This window comes from Lontra canadensis, unplaced genomic scaffold (genome assembly GCF_010015895.1).
Source record: "Lontra canadensis isolate GAN:19392208 unplaced genomic scaffold, GSC_riverotter_1.0 scaffold52, whole genome shotgun sequence".
Taxonomy (NCBI): Eukaryota; Metazoa; Chordata; class Mammalia; order Carnivora; family Mustelidae; genus Lontra; species Lontra canadensis.
The window spans coordinates 9,255,580-9,270,022 of record NW_022631046.1 but is presented as its reverse complement, the minus strand read 5'-3'; the positions used below and the strand labels follow the sequence as shown (position 1 = coordinate 9,270,022).

General features: G+C 48.4%; 1 protein-coding gene across 6 annotated transcripts in view; it reads left to right on the top strand.

The window, feature by feature from the left end:
• TMCC3 (transmembrane and coiled-coil domain family 3) overlaps window positions 1-14,109 on the top strand; it is a 218,976-nt gene extending 204,867 nt beyond the window's left edge. For 4 of the 6 annotated variants that reach the window (XM_032874235.1, XM_032874233.1, XM_032874232.1 and 1 more), the window contains exons 2-4: window positions 4,980-5,884; window positions 8,156-8,291; window positions 13,276-14,109. In XM_032874235.1, coding sequence (XP_032730126.1) covers window positions 4,995-5,884; window positions 8,156-8,291; window positions 13,276-13,578 — 1,329 coding nt within the window. In that variant the 5' untranslated portion in view covers window positions 4,980-4,994 and the 3' untranslated portion in view covers window positions 13,579-14,109. Of the gene's footprint in view, window positions 1-1,734; window positions 1,783-1,818; window positions 1,840-4,979; window positions 5,885-8,155; window positions 8,292-13,275 lie in introns of those variants that run through there. The other 2 variants (XM_032874236.1, XM_032874238.1) reach the window with 2 other exon arrangements.
• The last annotated feature ends 334 nt before the right edge of the window (window positions 14,110-14,443 follow it).

Genomic DNA, 14,443 nt, shown 5'->3' with positions numbered 1-14,443 from the left:
CCTCAGCTGTTCTCCCTCCCTAGTTGTGACCTCTCTGTGCCTCTGCATGTTTGGGCCCCTCTGTGACTTTCAGAGCCTCAGTCTGTGCTCTCTAGGCGCCCCCCATCCTGGTTCTTCTCTTTCCCTTTCCCTGTTCTCTTGGGTGGGGTTTTGGATGGTGTACCTCTGCCTGGCCGGTCCTTCCCTCTTGTTCATTTTCCTCTGGAGCTTTTAGGGGTTAATTGTGAACCACGCTGTAGAGAGCCTCTTTGGAAACCTGCCCAGTGTGTTGGAGCCGCGCTGTAATGGACTGAGCTGGGCCTGGCTTCCGGTGGGCAAGGTGAGCTCACTTACATGTGCTGGAAGCTTGGATCGTTGCAGAGATGACTCACTGTCTGTTTTTGATGTTCGTCCAGGGCTTAGGCTTTTCTGTAGCCTTTGTTCCAGAACACTGAGGTGAAGGAGAAATGTTTCTGCTGCCGGAAGGAAAACATTTTTAGGGATGGCGTTTCACTGGGATGCTGGTGGTCTGCCTTTCACATAAACTTAAGAATAACCAAGTAATTACAAGAGTACTGAAAGGGGCTAGCAGTCATTTTTTTAAAAATAGCATCTATTCTGCTGAAATAATTTGTGTTCATTTTTTTTTCTGAGTTGGAAAATATGGAAACATCATAAAAAGAATGACTCTTCTTAACCCCACCGTGCACAGATAACCATTGTTTGGAGCTTGTTTTCCTTTCCATTTTTACATACAGGTACATTTCTTAAATGAAATCAGAATGACAACAATAGCAAACCTTTTTTGAAACCACTCTCTGTGCCAGGAACTCTTTAAGTACTTTCTGTGCATTATGCCATTTGTTCCTCACAACTCTTGGAAGAGGGATTATCTCTATTTGACAGAAGAGGAAACTAAGACACAGGTGAGGTCATTTTTCCAAAGTCACACAGCTCGTAAGAGTGACATCAAGACTGAAACCAAAAGTACTCTTATCTCCAGAGCTCAGGGTCTTGACTATTTCCTGATAATGTCTCACAGAAAAGATAGCTTGGATTAAATTTCATGGAATTTTGCCATGTTAGCTCTGAGGGGTCTGGCTTGATCTCTTTATAGATGAGGAGGTTGAGGACTACGAATGAGTTGATTTAGCTAAGAACACAAAACCAACTAATGTCAGTGCCCAGACTGGACCGTGCGTCCCCTGATGCGCGCAGTTCATGTGCAGATCAGCTCTGAACCTTTGTCCTCCCTGGGTCCCGCCCCGAAACAGCTGTGCCCAGTGAGCGCCCTCAGGGCTGGCTCCCGACCAAACGGAGGACGGAGGACGCCCACAGCTTTCTCCCCTGAGATGAAATTTCACTTTGAGTTTAGGGAACGAATGGGCATCTATCGAGTAGTGATGTGTACAGCTGGCTCTTAATTACCCTGCAGAGTGAGGGCTATAAAAGGCTGTAAAAAGGTGTGGCCCAGCAATAGTTTCAACCTTCCAACCTCGTCAAACATTTTAAACTGAGATTTGCTGACGAGCAGTAGGATTGATTGATTTGAGCTTTGAATGCTGTTGCTTTCCCCAGCCTGGACTCCCGAGGACATGCCAAGCATTGTTACAAGTTTAAAGTGAGCCAAAAGTCAGGCAGCTCTCTGTGTGCGAACATTCCTGAGTGTTCGAGGCTGTCCTGGCCCAGCTGACTCCAAGGGACGAGGCCGTTGCCTTGGGTCGCCAGCGCTGGAAGGCCCTCGGCTCTGGGGAGGAGGTTTGAAGGAGGAAGAGGCGGGGACGTACCGCTGCCTTTGGGAAGGTAAAGGAGAGAAACTTCTGTGTCTTCCAACATCGCGGACTTCTCAGTACCAAGCAGGTTTGGGTGGTTTTTCTTAAACTCACTCTATCTGATCTTTGAGCTCCAGAGGGTAAAAACAGGTCTTAGGCAAAAACAAAGTGCAGCAAAAAAGACAAGAAGAGTGAGTGATAATTAGTCAAAACTAAGGCGTGCTGCTAGAGGTGAAGCGCATGGTTATCCCCAGCGATGGGGGTTATGGATTTATGATTGAAGGGGGCATGGGGAGCTTGGGTTTTGCTTTATTGGGTTTTTTTTGTTTGTTTGTTTTTTAGAGAGGGAGGGAGGGAGAGTTAGGGAGAGGGAGAGAGAAAAATCTTAAGCAGGCTCCATGCCCAGCTCAGAGCCTGACTCAGGGCTTGATCTCACAACCCTGAGATCATAACCTGAGCTGAAACCAAGAGTCAGAGGCTCGACTGATGGAGCCACCCAGGCGCCCCTTTGTGTTCACTTGTTTGTTTTGTTTTACTGGATCCTGATTATGTGTTCTTGAATGTGTTCTTTTCTGTGTGAAAATTATACGTCAGTTAACGTTTAAAGGTCTTTGTTTGTATTTGTGTTACCTTGTTGCACACAGATCCTCAGAAAAATCTCCATTTAGTTGAACCCGTTTGAAGTGATTTAGAAATTACTACCCAGCTGTTGGGGAAACCGCTCTGCCTGAAATGATCAGATCCATATGGGCAGAAGGTCCAAGGTCATTTTCCTGATTCTGTTAAAATCTATCTTAAGTGATTTCAGTGTGACTTTCCTAGAATAAAGAAGGATGTCATTTGCGTTCAGCCAACATTATTGACAGCCTGCGGTGAATAGGGGCAGAGCTAATAGTACAGACCAGGTGGAGGTATGACACGTCTCTCCCCTGAAGGAGCCTGTACTCTGTAGGGGATAAAATCCACGGGTCAGGGACACAAGGACACGTCAGGTGGTTCCACAAAAGCATCACGGATGATCGCAGAAAGAATGGGCCACTTTCTGATGGACTGGGAACAGCTCATGGCAGTAGTAGGATTTTAAGTGGATATGTGAGATTTTGATAAGCAGGAGTGGATGGGTGGGAGGCGTCCTTTTTATGAGAAAATCCATAGATAATTCACATGCATTCTGGGAACTTTGGGTTGGATGGCTCATCAGGATGAATGGCATCCATTAGCTGTAAGGTGAGGCCTGAAAGGTAAACCAGGCCTTATAGTGGCCAGATTGTATTATTTAATTTGGGAGGCTTTGGGGAGCCAAAGAAAGTTTCTGAGAAGTTAGATGAGCATAGTCAGATCAGTGAATATCTCCAGTGAAATCAGATTTGTAGCCTCAGGATTGTACGGTTACCACAGATTGCCCTGTCTGCCCCAAATAATCATTTTCTAGATTCAGTGCATTCTGTGTTACTGTAATTTGAACTTACTCTGTGGCTAGCGAGCCACGGGTACCTGGTTCCCTTGAGCTCCCCATCGCCATCTTTCTAGGACTTGAACATGATGGTCATACACCTTCTTTATTCCCTACCCCCATCCTTCCATCTCGACCAGCTGATGTCACCATTTTTTTTTCATCCATTTTCCTAGTTTTACAAGTGATTTGGCATTTATTTCCTTCCAGCCTTTCCTGTGTGATGTTCTTCTGCCAGATAAAAAAAATTCATAGCAAAATTGTGTGTTGGAAGAGAGGGCCCAAGAAATAATGTTAACAAACTTTTGTGAGTTGTGTAGGAGGACTGACTCACCAACCTGGGACTGTGTCCCACTGTGCCATCGGGCTCCTTTCTCTAGGAAAAAGCACCGGGGAGGATTTTTCGTGGGACAAAGTGTTAATACTTCATTGTTGGAAATGAACGCATTCAAGTCTGGGTCACTTGGGCAGGGGAGAAAGTGTGTTAATATCTTATTAATATTTTGCTATTTCTGCCTGCTGTCCCCTAAAACACAAGATGACTTGTGCTGAATATTGTCTCCCATTTGGTCTCCATTGAGCCAGTGGAGTCAAGGCTCCTCTGTGTCAAGGCATCATTTTAATCAAAGGGTAGTTAACTTGACAGGTAAGCTGCATCAGCTGAGATGTTACTAGTCTTTGTTCAGAAATTGCATTAAGACCCTATAAAGGCTTCTCTTTAGTCCTTTGGGGACACCTTGGTAGGGTGTCCTGGTGTAGAATAAGAACCCAGTTAGCGTGACTTGGGTTCAGATCCTGCCTCTTGCCGTCTTAGTTCCTCCGTACATGGGTTTAACTTCATCTTTACCTGGCACCCAGACTACCTTTGCCTTTCCTTTCTGGAGCAGAAACTAGTTACCCTCCTCGCCACGATGCTCAGTGATCCTTTGTACTTCTTCCCAGATGGCCCCCAAGTGAGAAAGCCATTTCCCTTGGTATTACCACTTGTTCTTGTTTTTTAATCACGTCAGTCATGATTTGGGGTTGTTCATTTCCACCTCTAAATAACAGTCGTAGTACTCAGTAAAGTTAATCTTATCACATCTGTTAAATGATTCCGTTAAGAAGATAATTCCTTGTGTTGATGAAGGTACCTGCTGGAACTGTTTTCTCAGTCTTCTGTTACCTGAGCGGGTTCTGAATTGGATGCATCGCCCCCCATGCTGCAGTTCACATGGAGCGGGGCGTGGTAGACACCCCAGTTACCCAGGCATTTTGGGAAACTAGCACTGCTTGTTAACCTCGTGCCATTATGCATTTTCTACCCTGGCAACTGGCAGTTGTCATCTAATGAGACAAAACATCGGACACCCTGCGGGACTGGCCTCTCATAGTTAGTTAGTATACGTGGATGCAGGACAGGGTTGGTCTGTCCTCTCTTCCACTGGAGAGGATAGTAGGGAGTTTTTATCTTAGGAATACCTGTAGTTTGAAGATTTATTTATTTGAGAGAGAGAAAGAGCATGTGCACAAGTGGGGAGCGGGAGAGTCTCACAGAGGCTCCCCGCTGAGCTCAAAGCCTGTCACGGGGCTTGATCTCCCGACCCCGAAATCATGACCGAGCTGAAACCAAGAGTCTGACATTCAGCCGATGGAGGTCCCCAGGCACCCCCGAATACTTGGAGTTTGAAAATCTGGGACATGAAGTGTGTCTGTTGCATGTACACAGATTGTGTCACAAGAACTCTGCCTTTGATGTCAAACCTTAAAGTGCTTCTTCCCTGTCTCTCGTGCAGGTAGAACGTCATGACATGAATACCTTAAGCTTGCCCCTGAGCATTCGCCGAGGGGGGTCAGACACCAACCTCAACTTTGACGTACCAGATGGCATCCTGGACTTCCACAAGGTCAAGCTCAGTGCAGACAGCCTGAAACAAAAAATTCTGAAGGTGACGGAGCAGATAAAAATTGAGCAGACGTCCCGCGACGGCAACGTCGCGGAGTATCTGAAACTGGTCAGCAGCGCGGACAAGCAGCAGGCCGGCCGCATCAAACAGGTCTTCGAGAAGAAGAATCAGAAATCCGCTCACTCCATCGCCCAGCTCCAGAAGAAGTTAGAGCAGTATCACAGAAAGCTCAGGGAGCTCGAGCAGAACGGAGGCTCCAGAAGCGCCAAGGACATTTCCAAAGACAACCTCCACGCTCTGCGAGATGCCGCCGCCAAGTCTCGAACTGCCCCCCACAGCACAGAGTGCGCGAAGTCGGGCATGCCAGGCGTGTCCCTCACTCCGCCCGTGTTCGTCTTCAACAAGTCCAGAGAGTTCGCCAACCTGATCCGGAATAAGTTCGGCAGCGCCGACAACATCGCGCACTTGAAGAACTCCTTGGAGGAGTTTCGGCCCGAGGGCAGTCCCCGGGCCTACGGGGGCAGCGCCACCATCGTGAACAAACCCAAGTACGGCAGCGACGATGAGTGTTCGAGCGGCACGTCGGGCTCCGCCGACAGCAACGGGAACCAGTCCTTCGGGGCCGGCGGCGCCGGCGCGCTGGACAGCCAGGGCAAGCTGACCGTGATCCTGGAGGAGCTGAGGGAGATCAAGGACACGCAGGCTCAGCTGGCCGAGGACATTGAAGCGCTCAAAGTGCAGTTCAAGAGAGAGTACGGCTTTATTTCTCAGACCCTGCAAGAGGAGAGGTACAGGTACGTCCGCTTCTTCTCCCGCCTTCTTTCGAGAGCCTGACTTACCCTGACTTGCGGGATGGCCTCCGTGACAGGGATGTCCTGAGAGTTGTATTTTCCACGAGTGTGGATATGGATCCAAAACGTGGAAAATCAGCAGTTTCCCCCCCTGCTTCATGGTGCCAAACTTAATAACTTGTGACTTACTGTTCGACACTTTAGAGCAAGTTGTGTGAGTCTTTTCAAATACCGCTGTGTGGTCTGTGACGCGTGCACACCCTGCCCTGATTCAGGAGACTGTCATGAAGAGGTTTCGTTACACCGATTCACAGATCTCTGTTTTCTTTTCCTCTCTAATAACCGTCAAGGAAAAGAAGCCACTGCATTGCTCATCAAGGTCGATTTTCTCTGCTACCTTAATCTTAAAGTCTTTATGTGATGAGTATTTCTTTATATACTGTATTTTACTTTGGTTAAACTTTTCTCCTTAACTGAAGAGTTTTCAAAAGAAATCTTAAGAGTAGAATATAAATTCAAATCTTGTGAATTACCTTAGCTAATTTTAAAAGGTATTTTGTAGGCTGGCTTTTATGTGCTTATAACTTATTAATAAAAATATTAATAGAAGTGATTTTCCACCATTTCCCCAGTGAAAAGATTCCCCAAGGATTTTTTTTTTAAGACTTGATTTCTTTTTTAAGTTCTCTCTCCACCAGTGTGAGGCTTGAACCCACAACTCTGAAACTGACAGTCACACATTCTGCTGACAGAGCCAGACAAGGTGCCCCTGAAAGTTTTGATGGGTTTTGTTGTTGTTGTTGTTTTTGTTTTGGCCAAAATGAAGATTTAACTTGTAAAAATGTAGATTAAAAGAAATTCAATGCCCATTACATATTACAAGATTAAACTTTAAATTTTACTTACACATTTTATATTTCCTACATGGTTTTAAATCTATTAATTTAGAGATGTGGCTTTTTTCAGCTCTTACACTTTATGAAACAGTTTTTTAAAACTTGGTAGCATACATCTTTGGCTTTGGTTTCTTTGTCACATAACTATTTTTGAGTCACAGGTTTTCCAGAGAATATTTAATTCCAACTGAATAGTTTGGGATACAGAACTCTTTGGATCCAAATTTTATCCCAAATCACAAATATCCATTTACATAAATTTAGGACTGTTCTTGTTCTCCTTTGCCATCTCGTCATGTTTGTGGTGTTCAAGAGTTAGCCCCTGACTGTATTGCTTGCAGTAAGAGATCTTTAAAAGGCTTTTTCGCCAACATTGGATATCTTTGAAGTCCTATCTGAGAATAATCATTAAATCTGCATTTAATTTTTCTTCGGTCTTACTTTTTTTCCTGAGGTATAAGGGACATATAACCTCTCAATTTCCCTCCCTCCCTCCTGCTCTCTCTCACCTTTAATGATTCTGTCAGGTGACCTCTATAAGCATCTAACACAGATTTTGATAAGACCAGTCCCTCTTCCATGAGGAAAATGGGAGGTGGGAATGGGAATCTTTGTTCTTCTGTTACTTAGGATTTGGACTTTTGGAAAGGCCACCCGATGAGCCATTTATAATTTGCAATGAGCTTCCAAGTTTTTACTGGCACTTAAGTTCCCAGAACTGAAACATGTTTTCGTAATTAGCGGATGCATTGGGAAATGGTGGAGTTGGCTCTAGCGTAGAAGTAGGTTCTATCTTTGTGGGCTCTCTGGCGTGTGCGAGCCGTGCCTGTGAACCAGAAGGCTCTGTGCAGGCAGGAGACGGGGGAACCCTGGGGTGCCAGACAGCCTGGCCTCTTGAGCAGTCCTAGTGAACACGTCAGGTCTGTTCTGTCACCAACCACAGCCCGTGAAGGTGCTCGTCCAGTGTGGGTGGAAATGTCGCATTCGGTGTACGTGTCACCTCAGGAGTTGAGGCCAGAGAAGTTAAGACGGCAGAGACCAGTCCTTTCTAGAGCTGGACTTCAGGTTCTCCAAAAGCATGACGCTAGACGTATTCTTTTTTTTTTTTTTTTTTTTAAGATTCTACTTATTTATTTGACAGAGAGCATAGCATGGGGAGCGACAGGCAGAGGGAGAGGCAGGCTCACTGAGCAGGGAGCCCAAGGTGGGGCTTGATCCCAGGACCCTGAGATCGTGATTTGAGCCAAAAGCAGATGCTTAAGGACTGAACCACCAGGCGCACCTCGATATATTCTATCAGAAACATAGTCTTCCAGGGAATGAGAACAAGGAGACCTGTGAGGTGTCACACTCAGAATCAGCTCCTTTCTTTGCAAAGGTACGAGCGCCTGGAAGACCAGCTCCATGACCTAACTGACCTGCATCAGCACGAGACTGCCAACCTGAAGCAGGAGCTGGCCAGCATCGAGGAGAAGGTGGCCTACCAGGCCTATGAGCGCTCACGGGACATCCAGGTACGTTCCTCTCGTCATGACACACTCCTGCGGGCTCCTCCCAGCATCGAAGTCAGCTAACAAACCGTGAGTGCGTTACCCCTCAGCCCTAAAGCATTTCTGGCGTGTTGTTTCCTCCACAAAGAGCAAAATGTTTTTTCCACAAACATCCTCTACCTTAATAGCCCCATTAGCTTGTGTTACATGTGTCACTGAGTAAACAGGCTATTCTCTGTGTACCTTTTTGGGTTAACAAATATTTATTATCTACCCAAGCCCACCGCCTATAACCTCTTCTCCTCCCCCAACCCCACCACCAAAAGTGCTTCAACTTTCTAAACATGAGGCTGACCTTGCCTTCGAGACGCTCACTGAGCGGGGGAGGGGGGTAGTCAAGATTAGGTAAACCGCCAGACAGCTCAGGGAAACACGAGCAGGGGCCAGGTGACATGGCACAGATGGTGAAAGCCACGGGATTCCGACCCACAGCGGCCAACAGGCTAGGAACTGGTGGGGCGGCCGGTCATTCCATGACCAAGCGATGCATTTCAGTCTCAGGTCTGGCATTTCCCATTGTGTAACCCTGAGCAAGCCTTGAATCTGTTTACTCCTCTGCAGAATAATAGCTTTGACAGCTGTAAGAAGTTCAAGGACTTGAGTGCACCCCGTGTGCCACACGCTAGCAAAACACTCTCCATGCCTTTTTCCTCCCCATCCACTCCTTACAACAGCCCTTTAAAGCAATTCCAACCATTTTCCCCATTCCTCAGATGTAGAGACTAAGGCAGAAAGGTTAAGCGACTTGGACCAAGGTCTTGCAAACAGTCGGCGAGTAAGGAGTGTGCAAGAACATCCATGTGGGGGGACTCGCTGGGATGGTGGGATCCGGATGGTTGGAAGGAAGGGCTTACTGCGTCAGTATGCGCAGAGGCATGTTCCAGTATTAATGTGATGGTGTCACTGCAGTGAAACAGCCCTTGGCTTCTGGAATGCTTTTTTTTTTTTTTCTTTTTTCTACTTCCAGAGGGGCTCTTTTTTTCTCCCAGTTTTACTGAGATATAATTGACATATCACTTCACATTGAAGTGTACAACATAATGATCTGATATATATATTATATATATAGTGACAGGGATCACCACAGTTAGTCCGGTTAACGTCCATCACTCACAGAGTTAACTCATTTTTTTCTTGTGATGAGAACTTTCAAGACCTGCTCTCCTGGCTGCTGTCAGATATGTAAGACAGAATGGTTAACTTGTCACCATGCTGCACATTACGCCCTCAGGACTGACTTACCTTATAACTAGGAGTTTGTCCCTTCTGCCACTCTCACCCATTTCCCCTGCCCTTCCTCCCCATACCCCCCGCCCGGCTGTGGCAACCACCGGTCTGTTCCTGTGAGTTTGGTTTTGTCAGATGCCACATAGAAGCGAGCTCACAGAGCCTGCTTGTCTTCCTCGGTCTGACTCATCGCACTCACCATCCTGCCCTCAGGGCCCATCCGTGTTGTCACCTGACAGGATTGCCTTCTCTCTCCTGGCCTGGTAATACTCGGTTGTGTGTTGTGTGTGTGGGTATCCCATTTTCTTTATTCATCCGTTGACGGACTCTGGGGTTGTTTCCCTGTCTTGGCTATTGTGAGTAATGCTTTCGGTGAACACGGGGGTGGGGAGATCTCTTCTAGAAACTGATTCCATTTCCTTCGGGTATATATACTCACAAGTAGAATTGCTGAATCGTATAGCAGTTCTATTTTTAATTTTGAAAGGAACTTCCATACTGTTTTCCATAGTGACCGCCACAATTTACATTCCCATTGAAAAGGCAAAAAAGTATACTCTCCAAGTAGTGCTCAGCTGCATTTTTACAACTTTTCTTTGTAGGCCATGGTTATTTTTTCCAGCCCCACTCTAGGAGGGAGAAAACTGAAACATGAAGGGAGATTTTTTTTTTTTCCTCGCAGCGTGTGAGCTGGAGTCTCAGCCGCCCACGTTCTGTTCTACTCCGTGTCGTGGGCTGTGAGTCTGTGCCAGTCCCAGGCGACGACTTGGACAATTCTGGGAGCTGGAGTGCCCAACAGAGCTGATAGGGGACATTGGCCTCTGGGGACCGTGGTGGAGGAGACACTTGGGGGATTTTGCCCCTGCTCTGGGTTAGGACATTGTCCTCACGACTGACTGGTTTGAAGAATTTGACCCACTTAAACATTAAGTGTAGCAAGGTGAACAGTGCAGTCTGTTTTATTAGAACATTCTGTTTTTAGAACATGCCTGGGATGCCACTGGATTATATCTAAACATGTGGTTTTCTTATTTAGGGGATAGTTTGGGTTAATGTTGTTCTTCCTTTTTTAAGGGAACCCCCTTTAGGGATGCATAGGTAAGACAAAGGGACATCACAGGGGGAGCACCACAATTTAGAAGAGTTCATATGAACATTTTTTGGCTTTCGTCTCTAACTCAGAAGTGCAAGGAGGACATCTGTGTGAGCGACTGGACAGTCGTCTTTGTTAAGAGAGGGAGAATCCTTGCTCTACACTGTGTGATCCCGGACAAGCTGACTCCCTCTGCCTCAGTTTCCTCATCTATAAAATGGAAATAGCAATGAGCTTCCCCTCAAAAGGTTGTCAGGAGGACTAGATAGGATAATACACAGAAAGCCCTTAAGTCTTTGCCTGATGCGTAGTAGGCAGCCGGAAAATAATTACTATACTGGTGAGAAGCCGTGTTCCTCGGGGCTCTTGGCATTCGGGCCTGCTCAGCTCTGTCGTTAGTTCTCGGCTCTTTCGTTCTCACAGGCAGGGCTCCGTGGCAGGCCAGCTGGTGCAGCCAGGGTGACTGTTGCCCCAGGGACACCAAATTTCGAGAAATTGAGTTTTGCTTTTTATCACCCTTGACTTCCCAATTAAAAAAGGCCTAAGGATAATCTGGTCTGTCCTCCATCCTCATCCCCGTAAGTTAAATACTGGATCCAAGAAAGTACTAAAGATCATGGGGCCAAATAGCTCTGAGTGGGAGCTGTAACTAAAATTCCTCCCCATTCGCTAAATTTTCTTGTATTTTTTTTTTTTTTTATAAAAAATGGATAAAGTTTCCAAGGCCATTCAATTCTCGGATCAGTCCATTTATATATGTAATTCACGGACCCAGCTAAAGATAAATGAATTTGCTAAGGACGCTGACCTTCTGTCTTGGCTGTCCCCTTTTCCGTGGCGTGTCTCAAGTGGAGGACACGTTGGGCTGGGGCAGTTGTTTCCGGGGCAGGTGCCTGTCCTGGAGGCCAGCGCTGCTTCAAATGTAAACACCTTCTCTGTGCTGACTTGTGTAACGGAAGTCACGATAGTGCCAGAGAACCCTGATCTCTGGCGCAGAGAGCACGTCCCGCAGAAGAAAAGCGCATCCGTGTCACAGCTGTTAGGGTTGTTTAAAACCCGAGAAGACGGCTGTGTTGTAACGGAGCAAAGAGTTCTCGGGAAGTGAGTCGGATGGCAGGCCAGAGCGCTCGGCAGGGCTCCCTCTGCCGCTGCCAGGTTCTTCTCTCTCCGGCCTCCCAGCGCCCTTCCTGGCATGCAGCCCACCCCCAGGGGACAGCCACCCCATGCGGGGGCGTAGCAGCAGGGCCTGGTCCCCATCCTCCTGAGCTGTGGACTGTCGGTCGGGGGTGGGAGGGCTGGGGGAGACTTTAGCCTCTGCTGGGGCCAGACAGGACAGTGGAGGAGGTGGGAGCTGGCAGGGGAAGAGAAATCCAGGTGAAGAGGGGAGGGAGCGGGCAGGCAGTCATTTCAGGCACAGTCCAGAGGCCCCTAACGTGGTTCTTTTCTGAACTTGAAAAAGCCGGTATGGCCAGAGCATGGTGAGCTCGGCAGGGGGCTGGCGTTCTGTGAGGCAGGAGGGAGTGGGACGGAGACCGAAGTGAGAGAAACGGACCCCTGCAGATAGATGCTGGCTACTGTGTCAGTGGGGCTGAGTGACACATCAGAGGAGAGGCGGGTCTGGTTGGAGGAACTGGGTAGATCAGGTGCTGTTTTCTGAGGAAAGGAGCACCAGAAGGGGAACAGGTACAGGAGAAGGCGTGGGACGTGAAGCCACATTGGCAAAGGCTGCATCTGAGATGATTTTAAGAAGCTCAAATGGAGAAGGGCGTCTGGGTGGCTCAGTTGGTGAAGGGTCTGCCTTCGGCTCAGGTCACGATTCTGGGGTCCCGGGAACGAGCCCCACGTTGGGCTCCCCGGACAGCAGGGAGTCTGCTTCTCCCTTACCCTCTGCTCCTCCCCCCTGCTTGTGCTTGCTCTCTCTCATTCACTGTCCCAGATGGAGCTATCAAGGAGGTACGTAGATATGTGAGTCGATCTTAAGAACCAGAGAGGTACGTGGACTCAGCTGTGACTTCGTAATTGAAGTGTTGGAAAGAATGAGATCTAGGAGAACGTGTAGCCTTGGACGGTGTCCTGAGTAATAGGATTCAAAGAGCAGGTGAAAGCAGAGATGCCCCCCGTCATTCCTGTCCCCGTCCCTTCTCCCTTCATCCTCTGGAGTTTGCAAACGGCCGCACCCACGGTCTGAGCCGTGGAAATAAGGACTGGCGATCCGAGCTACCACCTGCTCTGTGGCCGAAGGTCGCCCACTGTCCCAAACCAGAACCCCACCACTCCTCTCCTTTGACCCCGAGGAGACCAACAGATGCTAGTATTTTATGTAATTTATTTCAGATACAAATAGACTCAAAATACTCAGCTGTAAAGCCCCCATTTGTGGTATTTTATGGTTATGTACACATGCTCATTCTGTCAAAAACAACAGCGTAAATGAGCCTGGGGATTCTCGTTTTACTTCTTTGCCACCGTCCTCATCACCGTCATCATCTTCACTGTCAGCTTGGCTGTTGGCTCCTGCCTTGGCCTCGAGCTGCCTGAGCTGGGGCCTTGGTGCCTGTTCGCGCACGCGCTCCCCCGCGGCCCCTGAGCCCAGCAGCGTCTGACCCCCGCTCTCCCTCTTGCCCGCAGGAGGCCCTGGAGTCCTGCCAGACGCGCATCTCCAAGCTGGAGCTGCACCAGCAGGAGCAGCAGGCTCTGCAGACGGACACCGTAAACGCCAAGGTCCTCCTGGGAAAGTGCATCAACGTGATCCTGGCCTTCATGACCGTCATCCTCGTGTGCGTGTCGACCATTGCCAAATTTGTCTCGCCCATGATGAAGAGCCGCTTCCACATCCTCGGCACCTTCTTCGCCGTGACTCTTCTCGCGATATTTTGTAAAAACTGGGACCATATCGTGTGTGCCATAGAAAGGATCATAATACCCAGATGAAGCCACCGGTGCCCATCTTCACGTTCACTCACGTTTCTGTGTTAAGGAAAACTCTGTGCTTAACCACCAAATCTGAAAGCGAACCGTTGTGCTGACTAGAGCCCACCAGCTGGGGCCGCGCCTTGTAAATATCTCCAGGCCTCCTCACGCCGTAGCCGCCGCCGGCTCAGCCCCTGTGCTTGGTGAACGTGGGCCTGTTGCCAAGCTCGCCCCACGTCGCTCACTGCCTTAATCAGACCAGATTTCCTGCCCACCTCACTAGCCCAACATGGTAAACCTCTGGTCCTTGAGCGTTTGGTGTGATTAATGACCCACAAGAAATGGGGTGTTAAGTCTCTGTCTCCCTTAAGTCTCTGTCAAAATTGAGCTTCATAGTCGCTGGTGGTGGTGTTTTCCCCAAGTCCCATAAGCAGCAAGGCTGTGGCAGGACTTGGGCAGGGGACAAAGCGTGGGCGTTGGCCACGGGGAACGCTTGTGGCCTACGGAAGTACAGTAGATCCTGTGTAATCCATTGTGTCGGTTCCCAGATGACACTGGATCCCAGGTGTTCCCCTTGTCTGCAGTGGTCCGTTGTGCAGGGCTCGCCCCAACGTGGAAATCTTACAGCACACCTGTCTGTCCGTGGAAGTCTAACTTAGGCGTTCTCTTGCACTTTAAATGGTAAGACAGGAAGATCCGAGAGTGGGGCTTTCTCCTCCTTACACCCAGGAGGCCGCACGCCCAATTCTATCTTAAGTAGAAGGCTCTCGAGTGCCTGGCCTTTAAGCACGTAGAAGTGCTTCCAAATACCACATCAGACTGCGGCTTGAGCGTGAGTGTAGGCTCCGGAGGTTTGCGCTGCGGTGAGTCTTGATTGTGATAACCC